Consider the following 22,407-nt stretch of genomic DNA (forward strand, 5'->3'; position numbering starts at 1 on the left):
TGTGTCATTCACAAAGTAGATGTCCTAACCGACTTGCCAAAACTATTGTTTGTTAACCTTAGTGTATGTAATCTTGCGACTTCAACTGTACCTGAAAATTCTACTCTGTGTACTTTTGATGTTACCAGTCTATATACTAACATCCCCCATCAGGGCAGCCAAGAGGCCCTCATGTTCTACCTCAATGTACGTCCCCCTAATGCTCTACCCAGCACCAATTGTATGGTGGACTTGGCTGAACTGGCACTACCCTCCAACTATCTCTTCAGAGGAGACTTCTTCCTCCAGACCAAAGGGACAACAATGGGGAGCACTATGGCTCCTATTTATACTAACCTGTATCTAGGTACTGTAGGACCTTCCACCCCCACCTGGGTTATGGATGCCTGATGAAGACCTAGGGGTCGAAACCTTGTTGTTAATAAATATCACCTGGGAGCATGAGCAGCAGTGTGCAGCGTTTTCCTTCCTGTTGTCCATTAGTTTGCCTACAACTCCAGTACCTGAGGAAAGTACCTGGATGTGCGTATGTTTTTCAGCTTTCTACAATTCATCATCACACCAATGCCCATAATCCTATTTCCCTATTCTAACCCGATGATATTGATTGGTATGTTTGGGTAGGAACCTTGAAAAAGCTGATGTTTTTTGCTGAAAGTGCCCTGGAGGTCAGAATATTACGCAGGTGTGTTGGATTCATCATCATTTCCCTCCTCCACTATACGGTATTATAACATCACCAGTGAGGCAGTCAGGTCAAATGTGATTCCAGCTCCACAGCATCTCCTCCTAACTTCAATTGATATGTCGGAGATGGCAGGAAAGAGGGTGACATTGATTCCTTTATTTTGATTGGTTGGGCCCTCTTGGTGACAAATGAGCACTCAGGTTTGTTGATCTATCACCATGAGGGATGTGTGTGCTTTTGTGTGTGTGTGTGTGTGTGTGTGTGTGTGTGTGTGTGTGTGTGTGTGTGTGTGTGTGTGTGTGTGTGTGTGTGTGTGTGTGTGTGTGTGTGTGTGTGTGTGTGTGTGTGTGTGGCTGTGTGTGTGTGTGTGTGTGTTTGGCTGTGTGTGTGTGTGTGGCTGTAGACTTACCAGCCGGTCTGTTAGTTGAGCTGACTCATATGAGGTTCTTGTTATGTGGCCCAAGTGAACGAACACAGAGCGTGGTGGTTTGTTTGGAGTGAAAAATCTACAAAAAAAGTCTATGGTCTGTTTCTCTTAGCTAGGGCTAAACTAACATAACTAGGGCTAGACTAACATTCATAGCTAGGTCTAGACTAACATTCATAGCTAGGGCTAGACTAACATAACTAGGGCTAGACTAACATTCATAGCTAGGGCTAGACTAACATAGCTAGGGCTAGACTAACATTCATAGCTAGGGCTAGACTAACATAACTAGGGCTAGACTAACATTCATAGCTAGGGCTAGACTAACATTCATAGCTAAGGCTAGACTAACATTCATAGCTAGGGTTAGACTAACATTCATAGCCAGGGCAAGACTAACATTCACAGCTAGGTCTAGACTAACATTCATAGCTAGGATTAGACTAACATTCATTTGATGTCTTCTTTAAATGTGAGCTCAGTAGTTAGAGAGAGCGAGAGAGAGTGTGTGTTTGTTTGTGAGTGTTCTGCCCATGACCAGTCTATCAGGTTCTGGTTTGATGAGCCAGCTTGATCCACATCCTGGGTTTAATGATGCGTGAGGCGGCGGTACGCGGAACTCTAAATGATACGTTACTCTGCAACATAGATGAGACCTGCTCTCATAACTGCCTAACTACCAGTGTGTGTGTGTGTGTGTGTGTGTGTGTGTGTGTGTGTGTCAGTCTGAACAGACTGGGAATTAACATTGTTCCTTTGATTACAGCTGCTAGGCTATGTTCAAAATGGAACGCTATCCTTATACAGTGTGCTACTTCTGAAATTACACACTATATTCTCTGTCCTCAAACTGAAGCAGTGTCTTTCAGCTCTTTCGTGAACAATGATCAGTCTCACTTCTTTCTCCCGATCCCATTGTCTGTGTTCTCTCCCTAGCCATGAACTTAAGGCATTATTATTTTCATCAGAAGTAGCACTGCTCTGTCTGTGTGTGTGTGTGTGTGTGTGTGTGTGACCACGTATACTATTGTGATGCTGTCATCTCAGAGTTGACCTTCATATAAGAGTTCAGAAACCATGACAATGGTCATTGAGAGATGTTTATTCTTTAACATAACTATGGCAAACCTTTCTCCCAGATGTAGCTTGATATCATATGAAATGGCCGTGTGTTTAACAATGAATAGAAAACACCAAGGTGGCTCAGAAAGAGACAATTATTTCAACATCATATCAACATATCATAAAATACTACATATAGCATCATACTCCTGGCCACGTTTATCCAATATTGTGTTTTAGACATTCACAAAACTGTAGAAAAACATTGGTTGAATGTTGGAACGTGGCTGGAATGGTTGAGCTTTTTTAAAGTCTGTATTCACAGGATAGTTTGTTTCCAAGCTGTGGTGTGGCGTAGTGCTGCCGACCTTTTGGAAAAACAACATTTTGATGCTTTTACTGCACGTACTGTAGTGGGTTTTAGTCTTTCCCCCAAAAGCCTTTGCAACATAAAACATGTAGATGTTTTGTCACAGGTAGGTACATTATTTGTTTAAAGCCACGGATCCGACCATGCACGATAACAATTTATATTTTTAAAAAAACATACAAACAACCAAAAAGTCCCAAGTCTAATCATACCATTCTTCGTTTATCCCTGCAGAGAATCTTTTTAAAAGATCTTCGGAAGTCATTGTTGAAGATTGTATAGATAATGGGATTGGCTGAACTGTTACAGTAGCCGAACCAGAAGAAGAATTTAAACAGTGTGTCAGGTATGTAACACAAGTCACAGAGCGCCGTCAGAGTGTAGGTAAAGAAGAAGGGGAACCAGCAAACGACAAAAACTCCAATGACCACAGCCAAGACGAAGGTGAACCGTTTCTCCCTGTTCTGTCTCCCCTTCCATCGACTCCCCTTAGAGCTCTGTCTCACCACCAGTTTAGGCAGCGCCGGGTGGTCCACTCCTGGTTTGATCTGGCTCAGTTTGGTTTTTGCCGTGCGTTTCTTCTTCTTGATAGAACAGGGGTTGTTGACCTGGTGGTCAGACGACGAGGAGTCCTCCATGTCCACGCCGTTTATCTCCCCTTCTTTCTCGTCCTCTCCTCTGTGTTCATCCCCCTCTCTGTCTCCTTGCTCTCCGTTGAGCTTCTCGTGACAAGCGTGTTGGTCACCTCCGACTCCCCCAACTCCGTTCTCCTTCTTGCCCGTCACCGGCGACACTGCGGCCGCCATTTTGGGTTTCCGGTCGCCCGGTGGTACCCGCGTCCGTTTCTTAGCGATCTGATAGATCCGGATGTAAACGAGGATCATGATGATGCAGGGCACGAAGAACGAGCCGATACTGGACGAGATCATGTACCACTTGTCTTCGTTGATCTTACACACCGGCCCCTCCTCTTTATCGCTCTCCTTCTCCATGCTGATGAGGGGCGGGAATGAGATCACCGCGGCGATGACCCACACGATGACGATGATGCACTTGATCCTGCGCGGTGTCCGTTTCAGGTTGTACTCGATGGCCTTGGTGATTGACCAGTACCTGTCCAGACTAATGGCGCACAGGTGGGCGATGGATGCCGTACAGAAGAGAACGTCCAGTGCAAGGTAGATCTCGCACCAGACTTTACCAAAGTACCAGTAGCCCATGAGTTCGTTGGCCAGGGAGAAGGGAATGACCAGGGTTGCAACCAAAATGTCCGCCGACGCCAACGAAACCAGGAAGAGGTTCTGAGGGGCCTTCAGGGCCCGGCTAGTAAACACAGCGATGACCACTAAGACGTTGCCGAAGACTGTCAATAGGATGAGCATCCCGACCAGGATCGTTAGGGGCAACGAGATCTGGAGGCTATAGGGCGGACCCCAAAGGATGGTCTCATTGGTCATGTTGCTCATGATGGTCGTGCTTGTAAGAGTCTCATTGGTCACGTTCGTCATGTTGTCCCACCCCGCCATTGATTCTCCTTAGATCCTTACAATCATGTAAGGTCAGCAAATGTCATCCAGGAGACCATGTAGTTTGCAACTGGAAGACTGGAAAGTGAGGGTGTGGGACTCTTCAGTGTTTTTGTTTTTGTTATTTTTCGCTCCATTGCATGTTGGTCAATCAAGAAGTTTAGGTTGAATACAGCTGACTGTCACTTCATCTGAAAAATAGGAGGTGCAGAAGTAAGAATTTTAGCAGGAACTGGAGATGCCTTAACTGTCAATTTACACAAATACAACATAACTCTCTAGTTATACTTTCCAAGAATATAGCAGGTACACACTAAATATAACTCTTACCTCAAGCATTGTGCTGTGTCACTTGGGTCCTTTTGAGTGGCCGACAATAGAATGGACAGTGAGCAACTTCTTCATGCAGGTCAGTTACCCGAATCAGCTGGCTTCTCACGCATCTCTTCTGTGTTCCATGGACGAGCGCGAGCTAAGGTTTCACAGTCAGTTTTCCTCTGCACAGCTCTGTATCTAAGTCTGTCTCACTAGCGGAGAGCTAATAGAGCCGTAATCACGTTATCCTGTGGCTGCTGCTCCTGCTGCCGCTGTCGGTTCTATCAGTGGAGACTATCGCCCTACTATGCTACTGTTGGCCGCTCCAAACTCAGTTCTGCCACGCCCTCTATTTATAACCCCAACCACCCAGAACTGCGTTGCTATAGCAGCACCCGGAGCCTACACCACGTGGAAATTAAACACAGGCTTTTTATTTACTTGGCGCGCGCCAACTCCATTCCGTTCACGAACCAACCCATTTCAAGCACCATTTATTGTCACACCAACCATTCTAAAACTGTTAAAACGATATAGAAAAAAACGAAAGGGGCTGGGGTTCATAGTCAATGGTAAGATAATTATAGACTAAGCAGTAAACTATTGACCAGTTAACATTGGCTTTAGCCTAAGCTTAATAGTTAGCCTATAGGGTAAAATAACCAATGTCAGCCCATGTGATGATCATTGATGGATCAACATTGATGGACGACCGCGAAATGTGAGTTACAGATCTGTCCTTTTCATTGAAAGCAAGTCTAAGAAGCGATAGATCTGTTCCATGTGCACTACTTCTATGCTTCCTGTTCTTAAGTTTAGTTTTCGTGTATTTTATTTTCGATTTTGCACACCCGCTTTAAACAACTGAAAAAAACAATATTTGTGGTTATTGAAAACATATTAGATGATACAATTGCTTGTTTTGTCACAAACTGAAATTAGGCTATACGGATTTTAGCAACCAGGAAATGGCAGAGCGATTTCTGCATATTGTAACATATGTCATTGAGACAGACCGCATTGGATCAACTTGAAGAGTGATAACACCAAGAGGTAGGCTATGCCCAATTTAGCCACTCTTCCATTTTGGAACAGGTACTTTCAATAACATAGCCTTCTATCAGTATAACGCTTTTCTATCATATCATGTGTAGTTGGGGAGTGGAGGAAGGTGTTGTTAGTGTGATATCATATGACAGCGGAATCCTGTGTTTTGAGTAAACATCACTGCTAGTGATCATGCGTCAGCGTGCGGATGGAGCGCGAGGACACAGTGACACCTGTCGTCTTCTGAAAAAGCTTCCGCGCCCGGCGTCGGTCTCTCTCGGATTCGCTTTGGAAGAAATAGTCTGAGGCGCGCCATCACCACTGATGTTATGTGACGTTCAGGATTGTAAAACCTACCGTTAAGTATCGAATTATACCACATAGTACTCTATGCTTTTACTGAAAACAATATGAACTATTATCCGTTTTAACTTTGACCTTTTCTAATAAGACCATAGGTGCTTCCAACTTCTGTTCTACCATAAAACATTTTTAAAAATGCAAAAGCGTCACATATTTGACATAATTTAAATAGGTTAAGAAAGGACTATCCTAGGTAAATCTTTAGGCAAGGTATTTGGTTAATGCACTAAATTGTAATGTACTCCGATGCAACATCATCATCACGTGCTAAGTGCAGTCCAAATTTGGACTTCCAGTTCAGATGACACATGAAGTATTGCGATACTTTACCAGTTATTTTACCAGATACTTTCTCCATTTTCTCGTGGTGGCTTAAATGGCAAACGACAAGACAGAAGAGAAAAAAACGTACCTCACTTGTAATATATCTAATGTAATGTATTCTGAAACCCCAGTCAAAAACCCCAATCTGACTAGAATTCAAATATATTTAGAAGTTGAAGGGTGAAAGTAAATGACGTTGACTGGAGTCGAGATGTGAGGGACCATGTTTTCAATGATCCAGTAGGGGACGCTCTTGTATTGGGACAGGCAGAGCCGTTTTCGCCTCTCTGGGTACAGGTGCAATAGAATGGAACGTGTCGAGATTGAGAAGTACAATTTCCAGTTTTATTACAGACCATATCCATCTACTTATTCATAATTCATCAACTGTAATATTGAATCAAAGTCAGACGTACCCATCCATATAAATAGAAAGTGTAATTATGTATATATCGTTTTTATTTAGACAGTTTGGAAACAGAGTGGGAGGCAGGGAAGCATCAGTACAGAAGAATGAGTGGATGTGAGATTGAACAGTGGGGAGTTGTACATGTGCCATGAATGTCACCACTCGACTACAGCTCTACACAAAGTTAGTCATTCAGATATTCTACGTGCCTGTTATTGCTCTTCGATTGCGGTTTAGACCTTTCATTGGTCAGTCTGACGTAACCTTACTGTATGTATGCATCCCAAATGGCACGCTTTTCCCAATATAGTGCACTACTTTTGACCGTAACCCCAGGGAGCCTAGTCAAAAGTAGTGCAGTGCATTGTATAGGGTGCAATTTGGGATAAACGGTCATGTGCCATAAGTGAAATAAGAGGAAGATATTGAACTAATGTAAGACTGTATTGAAACAGCAAGACACTACCAGTCTATGAATTTGTTATCGCTTTATCCAATTGGACAATATTAGGGGCAGTCTCCCACACACTAATTAAGCCTAATTGAGTTAGCTTTTAGTCCATGACCAGGCTTAATCTTTGGCCGGGAAACTGATATAATGGTCAGTTATATTTTCTCATTTGAAAGAACAACACATCCATACAACATCATTATACATTCAAGACAGAGACATGGTAACCGTTTTCTTTATGTTCAACAAGTAACAAACTGCACATTACAATTCATTGGATTAAAAGTACATTTATCCGTTTTTTTTTCCAGAGCTTAAATTCCACAATTTGACAAATAGTGGGAAAACCTCAAATAGAAAATGAAAACCAAAGCATTGTGCAGGCATAACGGGAGTAATATACAAACATCAGAACATTCTGAAATGATGAAGTTTGTACACTCGAATGACAACAAATGACACACACGTTTTTCTAGGTACAAAAGAGACATTTGAGAGAGAACAGCCCAGTCCTGAACATATGAAAAAAGGCACAATATTGCCTCTTTTTCAAATATGGGAAACATTTCAACTGCTTTTTCTGGGGGCGGGGGGGGGGGGTTGGTTAACTGACTAACATGATAATAAATCAATTCCATTTTAAATTAAGTCAAGAAGTACAAAATCAAATTCCAATTTCCCTCAATGCTCCTTTATGTAATTTCAGCAAACATCAGGAATGAACTGAATTGAAATGGATCCCTGCTGACTAACATACTGTTCAACGGTCTCTAGCTGATACTGCTGTCTATAATAGACAGAGATGTTGAATGCACTTCACTACCAAAGATATATACTGAACTCAATTTTACCTTTAGCAAAAGGGCCAGACAATGTAGCTAGTACCGGATAATGTAGATAATGCTTCTAGAATCTACGTAGCCCAAAAACATTCTGGGCCTAGACGGTATAGCAACAATTCAAAGCCTATATGAGTTTAGTTTTTAATTTAGCTTCAGGCAACAAGTTTGGGCACCCTACGTATATCAAGTGTTCCAGAGTAGGTGTGCTGCTGATGTAGGATCCGTTTCACCTTTTAGATCATACTGAATAAGATTACATGGACAGGTGGGACTCTGGGCCAGTGTTCAAAAATAATCTCACAGTAGGACTGCTGATCTAGGATCAGGTCTCCACCTGTCCATATAATCTTATTCAATATGATCTAAAGGGTGAAACGGACCCTACATCAGCACTCTTACTTTGAGACAGACACTTGGGCTGCGTTTAGACAGGGAGCCCAATTCTGATCTTTTTTCACTAATTGGTCTTTTGACCAATCAGAGTAGCTCTGAAAAAGAGCTGATGTGAAAAAATCGTGTGTGATTGGTCTAAAGACCAATTACTGGGAAAAAAGATCAGAATTATGCTGCCTGTGTAAACGGTCTAAGTGCCATTCTCTTCTGTATGATTGGGATTTTGAAATTGTGCCCTTGCATTGCTAAAAGGTCATATACTGTGCAGGACTCTTGGCTTAAATGCTGCTTCATGTGTTTTGAAAAGAAATACAAATTCAGTTACAGAGAAGAAGGGAAAAAAAATAACAAAGACAAAAATAGGAATTACTTGAGGACATAGGCAGCTCTGTTCTGCTCTCTCAATGTGACCGGCAAACAACCAACCATGTTCATTTTGCAGTACTTTTTGGTGAAAGCAAAAAAATTAAAAATTACAAGTCACTTTTTTTTTTCAATTTGTAAACGTTTATAGGTTTATTAATTAAAAAGATGTATGTACATGCAGAACGTCAAACATTACAGTTTGTCACCCATTTTGCAAACTTGAGTCTGAATAATTTTCTTTACAATGGGTCGGCTTTGATTAAAAATTGTGTCATTTACAACCAAGCAAACAAATCCTTTTTCTAATTTCATTTGCCAAGTAATATTTAGTGAAGGCATGTCTCTCGGTACTAAACAGTAGAATGTTAAGGTAAAATAAATATGTCATGTCACCATTTTTCCAATTCTCTTACATACGCTACTTGGACCATGGTGGCCACCGTAGTCAGGTCTGCATATATCCTGTACTCATATTGGTAGACAGAAAAGAGAACCTTTAAAAAACAGCGTGGTGTTCTGGAACATAGTCGATCAATCTCATTTCTGACCATTAAACAGTCAACTCACTTGTGTATAGGCCTAGGGCCAGGAGTTATTCCTAACCCTGCTGTGACCTGAGAAGGGGGGTCCTGGGCCATATAGTTATTATCGGCTGTAGCCAATAATAAAATATTAGCCTTAGTTTTTCCTGGTCAGGTGACTGGTCACATAACAGGTTGGGGAAAGCATTTTCCCCGATTTTATATCAAACTGATTTTCTGTTTTACGTAAGTAAAAAGAGCCAAGTGACTGAAGGTCTGACTGGGTGAAAGTTGAGGGAGAGGTGATGCTTGGTGCACGACTTAAGGCAGTCAAATGAATGTTGGTTTTTGCTCCAACCCCCGTTGTAACTAACCTGATTCAGTTTATCAACCAGCTAATTATTAGAATCAGGTGCGTTAGTTTAGGGTTGGAGCAAAAACCTACAGGACAGTAGCACTCCAGGAACAGGGTTGGAGACCACTGGTATAGGGATTGTTTGGGGTGGCCTGTAGCTAGCATGGAATCTGAAATGAATTGTGTTGTTTCACTATTGCTCACTAGTGTTCCAGAATAATGAAACTGAACACAGAATTCAGTTTGGAGAGTGCTTATGTGAACTGTCAATCAATCATTAGGTCAGGTTAAAATATGCATGCACAGAGCAAGAAAGGACAGAAAATGAAAGTTATCTACTACAGCCACAGACACAAAGAAGGGTTAATAACAAAAAGGTTTAACAGTTAAGGCTGCTTGATAAAGAATAGGTAGGTAAAGCATTGCTGGCTGCACAATGTTTCAAATACTGTGAAATGTACAAAATAAATCTACAGGAAACATTTTTGCAGATACCAAATAGTAGCAACATTAGCTGGTCTTCTATATACAACGACTCGCCACATCAACGTAGTTCCAACCCAGACAAAAAACCATGTCAAATTATTTTAACATGCTTGGTTTCCTACACAATAGTCAGGCAAGAAAAAGGATTGAGACACAAAATACATTTTGCTAAAAGAAAAAAATGGCCATGATTATTACACACTTTCTATGACCCAAAATCAGACGATTGAAAAATAAACACCACCTAGTTGTCTCCAAATCATTGGGATGCATCAGAACAATACCTCTTCGTCATCAACCTCAGATACAACAATCCAAAATATGACCACCCCCAAACCTAGACTGTCACACATTTATTTTTCAAAAAGCGCATTTAAACTTACATTCCTTGTTTTGATAAATGCTTTTCTGAATAATGACGATTATGTCTCAGGTTCTCTAGACATACGTCCCCTCACCTTGCAAATGGCACATAGATACAAATATGAACAAAAACAGACTCAACATTATAGGGGACAACAGCGTTTCTCTCGCTGCATACCCTAATGCACATCTCACTGAAGGCATTTTCACAATGATTCCATTTTGTTTATAGCTAAAACATAAATACACAACCAATCCCCCAAAACAATTTACATTTTTTTTTTTCATTTCTTCCGAAGCTTTTTTAAAATATAAAACCAGGAATGCAATGCCTCTGGTGGTGTTCTTTGAGCGTGAACGAGAAGAAAGCCCTTTTTACATTTTTGTCTTTTCAAAAAAGTATTGTTGTAACTGCGTCGTTATAGGCTCAAATATGCACCTTGGTTTTTCCTTGTTGTACGTCGGTCCAAACAATTTGATCTGTTTGAAAACCACCAAACCTCATGTGACCCCAAACTCAGAGGTCAAGGGCAGAGGTCAATCTTCCCAGCCAGGCTACTGTACGAGTCTTGTATATCGATGTTGATTTTGTTAAGGATAGATCTCACTTTTCCCGCCCCATCAATCGTTTACAGCATATTTTTCAAGCAGCAACAGGTTCTGCTGGTAGGATTAGAAGCAGCAATACATTTTGTCTGGGTGTGTGCTCTGCCCAGGCCTCGTTTTTCTTAGCAGTCCACAACCCACATCGAAACTGTAATCGTAAGCTGCTGCCAAAAAACTAGACCCACACTTGATTGAAAATAAATACTAAAAGATGATTGAGTACAAAGCTTGGACGCAACACATTCATTTCCAAAACCAAAAAAGCTTTTGGTTTGATCTACCTTAGTTGGGATTTTAATGTACAGTCACGTGATATAATACTAACCCAATACAGTGTCAAAAAAATTATAGTAACAGAAAATGATTTACATTTTACAATGTGGATCTCAATGAATTGCAATAATTTGACAAAACATTTTTGCTTGTAGTACATATGAGCAAGATATGGGGTACTTTAATACATTTTTAAACATATCAATAAGACCCTTATTGGACATATACAGTTCAAGCTAATATTTTCCATCAAGATTGATAGGACGAAAGCCAAAAGGTTTGAATTCAACGCTCCACATACTTACTAGTTTAGATTTATTTTGAGCTTGTCATCTCATCCTTAATATTCATTTGACACCATTATAAAATATACATGAAACTGTTCAAAGAGATAAAATACTTCTTCACTGTGAAACAAAAATGCCCCAGTTCAACGTAACCATGGAGATAAGGATATTGTCATTGTTAAGAGGATGATGCCAATGTCATTTAGAAAGTGCATAAGAACAGCATCATTGCTGGGACAGTGTGGGACAACAAAAAAAAGGAAGCCAAGTAACACAAACTTTCAGATCTCGTGAAGAGGCGTATTAAAAAAGCAGTCAAAGAAACTGGATGTAAAAATGACAAATGGGTTTTGATTCGTGTTTTTGGCATACCTTAACGACCGTAACCATGGCAACGTTAGTCATTAGTTATATTGACACCTTTCCTTCAACGTTCCTGATATGTTGTTGTTGGTCAATCGTTTCCACGTTGTATGACAGCCCCAACACTGAAGACATAGCAAAAAAGTAAACATTACAATGACTCAAATTGCACTCAAGGCAACAATCAGTATTTATAGAATATATAAAAATCACTACAGATCACTTATCTAATCACCTGTCTTTTTATAGTTTAACTATTTTTGTTATTTTTTCTCTCAAAGCAAAAACAAATCTAATATCTTAAAACATGAGGGCAACATTACTGCCTATTTTGGAAAGGTTTGAGTCAAACTTGTTAAGTCCATTTTTTAAAGCATTAAAGATTTTGCATTTATTTTATATATTACTAGCTTACTGTTTAAAGATGACTGCTTATTTTTTAAATGTAAAACCTCCGAACGCCATTGATTCAAATGTATACTTTACCGCTTTATTATATAGAATCATTGTCATCCAACTATGATAGAACTAATATAAAACAAATGTAAAAAGTAATACCATAATTCTAGAAAGAATTTGTTTAACTAAATGATACCTTTGTATAATGGACAATTGTGTTTAGAGCGTCAGAAAAACCAGTGGACCTTCCCGGGCATATAGGCACTGTTTTTTTACGTATTAATGTGAAATTAAAAACAACATTAGACCTTTGTTCTTTAACCTCAAACCTCACGATAACAAATCTTTAGTCGAGTGGTAAAAAAAATATATACATATCAAAAAGAAAAAAAAGACAAAATTAACATTGATAATGGCAGCAGCAGTAAAAATTAAAGTTTCAAATATTTTTGCATACAATAGTTGTATCCTAAGCTCTCCTAATATACATACCTAATTACTGTAAATATGTTGGCATTGGGAATCTGGTTTCTATGTTAAAAGAATCATAGCCACTTTAGCTCACTGTTACTCAATATACATGATCCGGTTTGGCAAAAGGTGGTAGAGATATTAAAGGACAATTCCACCACTTTGTAATCTCCTATTCATTACCTCCAGCACTATACCAGTGTCTTCACATGTATGAAAACAGATTATGTATCATATGGTGCTGGAATTAATTAATATAATGTTTAAAAAAATAAAAGTTGTGTAATGACCCTTTAAGTTTTGTCTTACACGATTCGGGAATAAAATATTGGAGAAGTTGGCCTTCTAAATGGCTATGATTCCTCAACAGAAACACTGGAGCACAGTCTCAATATAAATGTACTTGTTTAGTTTTTTTCCGCATATAGATAGATAATGTATGAACTGAAAATGTTTTCCTCTTTTTGTACATTTAGTTTGTTTTTGTTATGATTTATATATTTTTTTACAGTGTATGACACACGTAGTTGGATAGGTAAGTGATTGGGTGGGCGTCGGCCTTCAGAATATGGGCGTGGTCTATCCAATTATGGGCGTGGTCCGTTGTCAGATCATGGGCCTTGCGTGGGCCTGGTATATCTGCCATCAAATCAGCTCTCAGACCATGGCCTCCTTCTGGGCCCTCAGACCACAATCTTGGCCTCCGGGCCCTATCAGACCATGGCCCGGTAGGGCCCCTGCATCTTGAGGAACTGGATAATGAAGGAGGGGCCCCCGGCGACGATCTGCGGGGGCAGATGGCTGAGAGGACAGTTCTCGATACTCATGATGGACAGCTTGCTGCACAGGGCCAGCTCAAACGGGAGGCTGTGCAGGTTGGGGTTGTCATTGAGGTACAGCTCCTCCAAGTTCTCCAGTGTACCTAGGATAGAAAGAAAGGATAGAGAGAGGGATGGAGGATACAGGAGTGTTATATTCTACCTGGAGGCACAGACAGATCAGGTACATACAGTAATTATCGCTGGGGCTAAAATATGCTAATTAAACTGTTTAGCTGAAGTTACGTTTTATATGTAATATATAAATATATGCCATCTAGCAGACGCTTTTATCCAAAGCGACTAAGTCATAGTCGTATATAGACTTATTTTTCTACTGTATGTTTGTTTTACACCATGTGTAACTCTGTTGTTCGTGTCAAACTACTTTGCTTTATCTTGGCCAGGTCGCAATTATAAATGAGAACTTGTACTCAACTAGCCTACCTGGTTAAATAATGTTAAATAATGGTTTCACCTACCTGGTTAAATAAATGCGTGCATACATTTTAAGTATGGGTGGTCCCGAGAATCTAACCACCACCCTGGCGTTACAAGCACCATGGTCTACCAACTGACCTACAAAGGGCCACATGTAGTTCTCTCTCTATTCTGTATCCAAATGAAAGCTTGTGACCTCCTCCAATAAGCTCCTTGTTTCTCGATGACATTTGGAGTTCAGGTGAGGATGGAAGGAATCAAGGAAGTACTTTTGAGATTCACTCCTAGTCCGAGTTGTTTGTAGCCTGGGTACCAGTCTTTCTGTATATTTGGCAAATGACAGAGTACAACGAGTGGTCTCAGCAGAAACAGACCGGTACCCAGTGGTATGAGGTAAAATGTACTTACCGATCTCCTCTGGCAGGTGCTGCAGCAGGTTCTCTCCCAGACCCAGGTGGGTCAGGTTGGTGAGGTGACCGATCCCACGGGGCAACGTGGTCAGCTGATTATTGGTCAACACTAGTTTCTGAGAGGATACAAGCAAAAATGGAATGTCAATATCACATGATGAAAACAGCTTAGCTGTTGGTGAATAAATTATTCTATCAGAGCTCCATCGTTAAAACCCTGGAGATATAAAATGGTTTATTTAAAAAGGTCCAATGCAGCAGATCAATATCAAATTGTTTTCAATAAATAAAAAATAAATAAAAAGAGATTATTATCCAAGAGCAATTTCTCCAGCAAAAATTGTGCTAGGAGTGTCAGAGTGGTCTGAGTGGGGAGGGGACAAGTGAAAGATTCCCAAACCAATAAGAGCACTCTTTCTTATTGGTCTATTAACTCATTTACCACTTGGTGATGTCAGGCCAAAACTCCAATCAACCAAAACAGGCTTACATTTTAGAGACGGTCTTTTCAAACAGCTCTTACGCTAAAAGAGCATTACCATAATTTTTACAATTTCACAGCATTATTCCAACCTTAGTGTGGAAATACAAAAGTATGTGGACACCTGCACGCCAAACATCTCATTCGAAAATCATGGGCCTTAATATGAAGTTGGTATCCCCTTTGCTGCTAGAACAGCCTCCACTCTTCTGGAAAGGCTTTCCACTAGATGTTGGGACTGGCTTCCATTCAGCCACAAGAGCATTAGTGAGGTCAGGCACTGATGTTGAGCGATTAAGCCTGGCTCACAGTCGGCGTCCCAATTCATCCCAAGGGTGTTTGATGGGGACTGCCAGATGGTGAGGCATGATTCATCGCTCCAGAAAATGTGTTTCCACTGCTCCAGAGTCCAATGGCGGCGAGCTTTACACCACTCCAGACGCGTGGCATTGTGCATGGTGATTTTAGGCTTGTGTGCGGCTGCTTGGCCATGGAAAGCCATTTCATGAAACTCCTGACCGACAGTTGTTGTGCTGACGCTGCTTCCAGAGGCAGTTTGGAACTCAGTAGTGAGTGTTGCAACCGAGGACAGATGATTTTTACGCTCTACACGCTTCAGTACTCGGCGGTCCCATTCTGTGAGCTTGTGTGATCTACCACTTCACAACTGAGCCGTTGTTGCTCCTAGACATTTCCGCTTCACAATAACAGCACTTACAGTTGACCGTAGCAGCTCTAGAAGGACAGAAATTTTACGAAATGACTTGTTGGAAAGGTGGCATCCTATAACGGTGCCACGTTGAAAGTCAGAGCTCTACACTAAGGCCATTCTACTGCCAATGCTATGGAGATTGCATGGCTGTGTGCTCAATTTTATACACCAGTCATCAACAGGTGTGGCTGAAATAGCCAAATCCACTCATTTGAAGGGGTCCATGCATTTCTATATATACACATAGTGCCTTCGGAAAGTATTCAGACCTGGACTTTTCACATTTTGTTAGATTCAATTGTTCCACCCCCCACTCAATCTACACACGATACCCCATAATGACAAAGCAAAAACAGGTTTTTAGAAAATAACACATTTACATAAGTATTCAGACCCTTTACTCAGTACTTTGTTGAAGCACCTTTGGCAGTAATTACAGCTTTGAGTCTTCTTGGGTATGACGCTACAAGCTTGGGAGTTTCTCTCAGTCTTCTCTGTAGATCCTCTCAATCTCTGTCAGGTTGGATGGGGAGCGTTGCTGCACAGCTGTTTTCAGGTCTCTCCAGATGTTCGATCGGGTTCAAGTCCGGGTTCTAGCTGGGTTACTAAAGAACATTCAAGAGACTTGTCCCGATGCCACTCCTGTGTCATCTTGGCTGTATGCTTAGGGTCGTTGTCTTGTTGGTTGAAAGGTGAACCATCGCCCCAGTCGGAGGTCCTGAGCGCTCTGGACCAGGTTTTCATTAAGGATCTCTCTGTTCGTCTTTGCCTCGATCCCAACCAGTCTCCCAGCCCCTGCAGCTGAAAAACATCCCCACAGCAGGATGCTGCCACCACCATGCTTCACCATAGGGATGGTGCCAGGCTTCCCCAGATCTGTGCCTCGACACAATCCTGTCTCTGAGCTCTTCGGACAATTCCTTCAACCTCATGGCTTGGTTTTCGCTCTGACATGCACTGTCATCTGTGGGGGCTTATATACACCTTTTACACCAATCATGTCCAATCAATTGAATTTATCACAGGTGAACAACCAAGTTGTAGTTTATTTCTTGTTTACAATAACGGCTTACCACGGCCACACCCTAACAACACTGGGCCAATTGTGCGCCGCCCTTTGGGACTCCCAATCACGGCCGGTTGTGATACAGCCTGGAATCGAACCAGGGTCTGTTGTGACGCCTCTAGCACTGAGATGCAGTGTCTTAGACCACTGCACCACTCAGGAGTAGTAATATCAAGGACGATCAATTGAAACCGGATGCACATGAGCTCAATTTCGAGTCTCATAGCAAAGGGTCTGAATACTTCCGTAAAAAAGCTTTTTCACTTTGTCATTGTGGGGTATTGTGTCTAGATTGATGAGGGGAAAAAACTATTTAATCAATTTCAGAATAAGGCTGTAAAGTAACAAAATGTGGAAAAAGTCAAGGGGTCTGAACTTTCCAAAGGCACTATAAAAGTATATATAAATCTATTTTTTCAATGCATTGAGCCTTTAAAAGTAGAAGAAAGATTACTTGTGTCAATGGAATGACTCATCACAGCACTACAGTATCACTACATCGGTTAGTGGTCTTTGAATGGTTTATAACTCAACACATTTTAGTTAAAGGTTGTAGGCCTAAATGCTTACGTGACAGTGTAGGGAAATAACGTAATAGTATCAAACCTGTAAATCTTTCAGGTAAGCGATTTCATTCGGGAGCGATTCCAGCTTGTTCTCCTCCAAGTCGAGCTCCCGTAGTTTCCTCAGGTTGCCAATACCATGTGGCAACTTCTTGAGAAGATTGTTGGACAATATCAAGACCTGTGAAAAAAACAAGATGTTTCAGAACACTGAAGCGAACGGTCACAACCTGTAGCTTGTGTTACAGACCTAAAAATAACTAAATAGTTGATCACCTACTGTATGCTTAAATAGGAGAGTGATAATAATTTAGATTTTCTGGTCCGTTTGAATAATGTATGAATTGATGATGGCAATTCATACATAGTAGTAGTAAGTCCACATTTCTCAGGAAAGATCCCATCTGGGAATTCTATCTAGGCCTCACCTCAAGCGAAACGAGACCGCAGATGTCCTCAGGGATCTTTGTCAGCTGATTGGTGGCCAGGTTGAGCTCCACCATACTGGTCCACGTGCCAAAGTCTAGAGGCAGAGACGTCAACTGGTTGTCCTGAAAAAAACAAAAAAACAATGACAACAATTCCAGAACCAGAAGAGAAAGAAGACATGATGAGCAACACCTTATTGAACAATGTCACCTCTTTACCTAAGCCACCATCATCACCAACCATTGTCAACCTTAAAGGGATAGTTCGGGATTTTAGCAATGAGGCCCTTTATCTACTGTTAGCGTCAGAAGAAAGAGACTTTGTCCTGCCTACATAATGTCTGGGACTATCGTCTTGGTCCTCTTACTAGAAGTCATCAAAACAGAGGGAAGGAGATGACAACACATAACAATGGACAGCATCCTTACCTTCATGTTGAGTTTGCTGAGGACTTTGGCCCTGGAGAAGATTCCAAAGGGGATCTTGTTGATGCGGTTGTGCTCCATGTTGAGAGAGTAGATGGTGGAGAACTGGGAGGGTCCTCCCACCGGGTAGGACTGGAAACAGTTCCTCGCCAGGGTTAGACTGGTCAGATTCACCAGACTAGACAGGAGACCCTGGGATAGAGAGAAGGAGGTAGATAGAGATGCTATATCCCTAACAATACCATTAAATGCAGCAATCAATAAAAGCACCACTCACTTCTGGTAACACAGAGATGTTGTTGTTTTCTAGGTTGAGCTCTTCCAGTTCTCTGCACTTGGCAAGCGACCTGGGGATGGCTGACAACCGGTTGTACCGCAGACCCAAGCGGTTTATGCTTGCCAAGTTACCTGCAACGAGAGACGGTTACGAAAATGACAATCAACAAAGTCAGATATTAGATATCATGTTAAGCATTTCAAGTGTATGTATCTATTGGCTGGTGCAATCAAATTCCCCCTCTGGGGGATCAATAAAGTACCATCTTTTATTAAATACCAGCACTTGCAGTTCCTAAAACTGTAGATTATACAATTAATGACAATTCTCAAATGTTTTATCGCCACAATGTACAGTTAAGAATGTGCAGCTGTCTCAGTATTGGTATCCTGTAGGCAGAGTATAGGCAGATGATTGCATTGAGGAGAGAACATTTCTGACTGCTGAGGTCCCGGTCAGTCTCACCTATAGTTTCTGGTAGGTCCAGTAGCTCGTTGTGCTGTAGGTCCAGGTTGGTGATCTGGGTGCAGTTGCCGATCTCCTTGGGTAGATGTTCCAGCTGGTTATGAGCTACGTCCAGGGTGATGAGGTTACAGAGCTCCCCTGCAGAGAGGCAGGGCCAATACAACAGTCAACACACAAACGTGACTAATCTGGACAAGAAGCGCAATCAGAGTTATTAAAAGACTTGTTTAGCTGATGGCTTTAGCTTATTGACAACACTGCAGCAATGTCTTCTGTAATGCCGGGTTTACACGAGACGACTTTCAAAATCCTAACGTCGCTGAGCTGCTCACATTTAACCAACATCTTTCCTGTAGTTTCTTTTTGTCTGGCTAACGTAGTGGTGCGCACACTAAACCATGTGGCTCAGACAAGCCTCAAACGTTTTCAGGCAGACATTCACGCTTGCCATACAGAGTTGAAATGTCTAGCCAATACATTTGGAATTGAATAACACTGGTAGTAAACTTCAGAGCTGTAACGATTTGATACTTTGGCTTTGGTTAAAGGCAAGTACAAACGCATACTAGTAGTAGTCATCACTCCTTCTGGAGAGTCCATCATCATCATCATCTCCCTGGCGAGCTCTCATTGGCTATTGCTGATCACTGTTCTCAAAACGTGTCATTGCAACTCTCACACTACAAGAGCATTGGAGATTTCGAAAATATTTGGACGTCTGAAAGACGGGATCGGTAGCCCTCAGATTGCGTCACTGAACTGAGCGTCGGTGACGGCCGTGCACCCCAAGTACGCAGCGACATGGGGATTTTGTCTCCGATCTCAAAAACGTGTCTGGGACAGCTAAAATCAGGGCCAAAAGTGTGTGTATGCCCCCAGGTTATGTTAGGCAAAAATGACGACGCATCGTCATCACCCAATCTGCCAGCCTCAACTCCCTCCTCCTCAACACTCATCTGTTTGATCTTGTTCTCATGGATGACTCTCCTTCCCGCTCTCCTCCCACTCCTTCCCCCACTCACATTTCCCTCCCTCGCCCCAACTCACCACTCTCTCCCATTTCCCTCACCCCAACCCCCCCATTTCCCTCCCTCCTCCTCTCTCATTCACCTATCTCGGCAGGCAGCTGTTTGATCTTGTTCTCACGGATGCTGAGCATGGTCAACTTCGCCAGGTTCCGGATGTCCCTCTCCACCGCCGTGATCCGGTTGAACCTCAGGTACAGTGTGGTCAGCGACGTCACCCGGTAAACCACCGCCGGTATCTCCCTCAGTTTGTTATGCCTCAGGTCCAGCATCCTCAACTTCTTCAGGGAGTCCAAGGACTCTGGGAGGCTGGTTAGAGAGTTCTCACTCAGGGCTAAGGTGACCAGGCCAGACAGGCAGCCCACTTCTGAGGGGAGGCTCTGGAGCTTGTTGCTGTACAGGTAGAGCTCTGCCAGCTGGGTGAGTTCCTTGATGGAGGTGGGTAACATGTGGATGGAACGCTTGGACAGGTCCAGACGCATGGAGTTCTCCTCACGGCACTTGTTGAGCTCTTTGATCACCTGGGAATGGGAAAGTTGTGTGTCCATGTTATTGAAGACATGTTATGGGTTTATGGGTTTCCAAAACTCCGTCTTGTGGACCCACGGTTAGTTTGCCTTAGCACTACACAGCGGATTTAAATAAATCGACTCATCGACAAGCTTTGATTATTTGAATGAATGGTGCAGTGCTAGAATAAAAAAAGATGTGGCCCCCTTGGGGTCCCCAGGACTGAGTTTGAGAAACACTGTGTTGTGTGATGTAGAATAATAATAATAATAGTTTTTTCTGGATCAAATTGGGCTTAGGTGGTGGGTGTGGCAGGGGTGTGGACGCCAACCATTTTTTTTTACATTTCTACACAATTTGCCATGTAGCGGAGACGAAAATATGCCATTTAAAACCTAATTTCCTGCAATTCTACACATTTTGCCATGTCTTATGCTATCGGAGTGACTCAAACATTAATTTTAGACATTTGTAATAATATCTATAGACATTTGTTCTATAGATATTTGTTCTCAAAGTATTGAAAATTTAATATTGGTCCATTATCTTTTATACATACTTTACATCTGTATCCGAAAGCTACACAACGCCATACATGTGGTCTGCGGTTGAGAGGCCTGTTGGACGTACTGCCAAATTCTCTAAAATGACATTGGATGTGGCTTATGTTAGAGAGATTAACATTAAAATTCTCTGGCAACAGCTCTGGTGAACATTCCTGCAGTCAGCATGCCAACTGCAAGCCCCCTCAACTTGAGACAACCATGGCATTGAGTGACAAAACTACACATTTTAGAGTGGCCTTTTATTGTACCCAGCACAAGGTGCACCTGTGTAATGATCCTGCTGTTGAGTCGGCTTCTTGATATGCCCCACTTGTCAGGTTATATATATATATATATATATATATATATATTTTTTAAATATATAAGGATTGCCATCCGACTGCTGAACACGCACTGCTATAAGTCACTTTGGGTTAAAGTGTCTTCTAAATGGCATATATTACAGGTTTGTTACTGCAAATAAAAGTCCTGGGCAGGCAACCCAAGTTGCTTTTGGGCTGCCCATGTCCAAACAGTACCCCCCCTCCCCCCAAAAAAACATTACATTTAAAAAAATAAATTTTCAACCACAAATAATGTGTACGTTATGATACATTAGGCTGTGTGTTTTGTGATAAAGTGTCATCTCACCTCGGCATTGCTGGACTTCTTGCGTGTCCCCGGCGCCGGGTTGGGCCTCTTTATCGTGTTGTCCACGGAGAAGGCGACGGCAGGCGACGCGGAACCTGCATCCTTCTTTCCTTCTTTGGCGTCTTTCCCTTTGGCCTTGGGATCCTTGCCGCCTAAACCAGCCAGAGCCTTGGTCTCTTTTTCCTTTTCTTTCCCTCCTGTCGGACCTCCTTTCAGGTCCTTCTCTTTCCAGTCTTTGTCTTTGTTACCTAAAGTACTACTCATGGCGTCGACGTGGTTGTCGGTCCCCCTGCGGAGTCTCTCATGGGACCGCAACTCCCCAACTGTCACTCTCCTTGGTTTGTTTGGAGTTTTCCCTCAAAAAAGCAGTCAGCCGACAAGTAGGCGTGGAGAGGGATAAGAGTAGGAGACGACCTTTATAAACACACCAGCTGATACATACCTGTGTGGGCCTATACATTTACTTCACAAATCAATCCCTGTGATCCAAGCGGTTTCGTTTCTCAGAACGCCATAGGGAGTAAATCCTTTGAAGCTGTGACTTGACAGGAGTGGTGATGGCAGCCATGGGCCACCTAGTTGTTTGAACTGCAGACGATTCCCTTCAGTTTGGTTTGAAGCCAGTTCAGACTAGAAAGGTCATCGAGGTTCTCATCATCCTTTGGGCTTTTTGAATGCTGTTGAATAAAACATAGACAATGAGTCAAAAGGCTGTTCAACGTGATCATATTTGAAATGACGAGTCAAAAATCACATTTGATATCTTAGTGAATAGCCGTAATAAATGAGGCAGGTGGATGATATTTTAGGCCGATATTCAATATCATTAAAGGGGCAATCAGCAGTTGCTACATTCATTTTTGGACTAATGATATGTACCCA

At 42.0% G+C, this 22,407-nt stretch overlaps 2 protein-coding genes across 3 annotated transcripts in view; both read right to left on the bottom strand.

The window, feature by feature from the left end:
• Positions 1-2,199: 2,199 nt before the first annotated feature.
• On the bottom strand, positions 2,200-4,746 carry LOC118372626 (alpha-2A adrenergic receptor). The gene is made up of 2 exons (XM_035758564.2): positions 4,404-4,746; positions 2,200-4,264 (listed from the first exon to the last, which is right to left on the bottom strand). Exon 2 carries the CDS (start codon positions 4,071-4,073, stop codon positions 2,754-2,756), a length of 1,320 nt encoding a protein of 439 aa, XP_035614457.2. The 5' UTR covers positions 4,074-4,264; positions 4,404-4,746; the 3' UTR covers positions 2,200-2,753.
• Positions 4,747-7,201: 2,455 nt separating this feature from the next.
• Positions 7,202-22,407, bottom strand: part of LOC118372625 (leucine-rich repeat protein SHOC-2) — a 29,244-nt gene continuing 14,038 nt past the window's right edge. For both annotated transcript variants that reach the window (XM_052527934.1, XM_052527935.1), the window contains exons 2-10: positions 21,526-22,202; positions 19,905-20,340; positions 18,795-18,932; positions 18,330-18,460; positions 18,056-18,244; positions 17,627-17,749; positions 17,242-17,379; positions 14,375-14,492; positions 7,202-13,629 (exon numbers count right to left, since the gene is read on the bottom strand). In XM_052527934.1, coding sequence (XP_052383894.1) covers positions 13,421-13,629; positions 14,375-14,492; positions 17,242-17,379; positions 17,627-17,749; positions 18,056-18,244; positions 18,330-18,460; positions 18,795-18,932; positions 19,905-20,340; positions 21,526-21,789 — 1,746 coding nt within the window. In that variant the 5' untranslated portion in view covers positions 21,790-22,202 and the 3' untranslated portion in view covers positions 7,202-13,420. The remainder of the gene's footprint in view (positions 13,630-14,374; positions 14,493-17,241; positions 17,380-17,626; positions 17,750-18,055; positions 18,245-18,329; positions 18,461-18,794; positions 18,933-19,904; positions 20,341-21,525; positions 22,203-22,407) is intronic.

This window comes from Oncorhynchus keta, chromosome 10, assembly GCF_023373465.1.
Source record: "Oncorhynchus keta strain PuntledgeMale-10-30-2019 chromosome 10, Oket_V2, whole genome shotgun sequence".
Taxonomy (NCBI): domain Eukaryota; kingdom Metazoa; phylum Chordata; class Actinopteri; order Salmoniformes; family Salmonidae; genus Oncorhynchus; species Oncorhynchus keta.

Coding starts and splice junctions, on each gene's coding strand:
- LOC118372626 (XM_035758564.2), bottom strand. CDS start 4,073: ATGGCGGGGTGGGACAACATGACGAACGTGACCAATGAGACTCTTACA.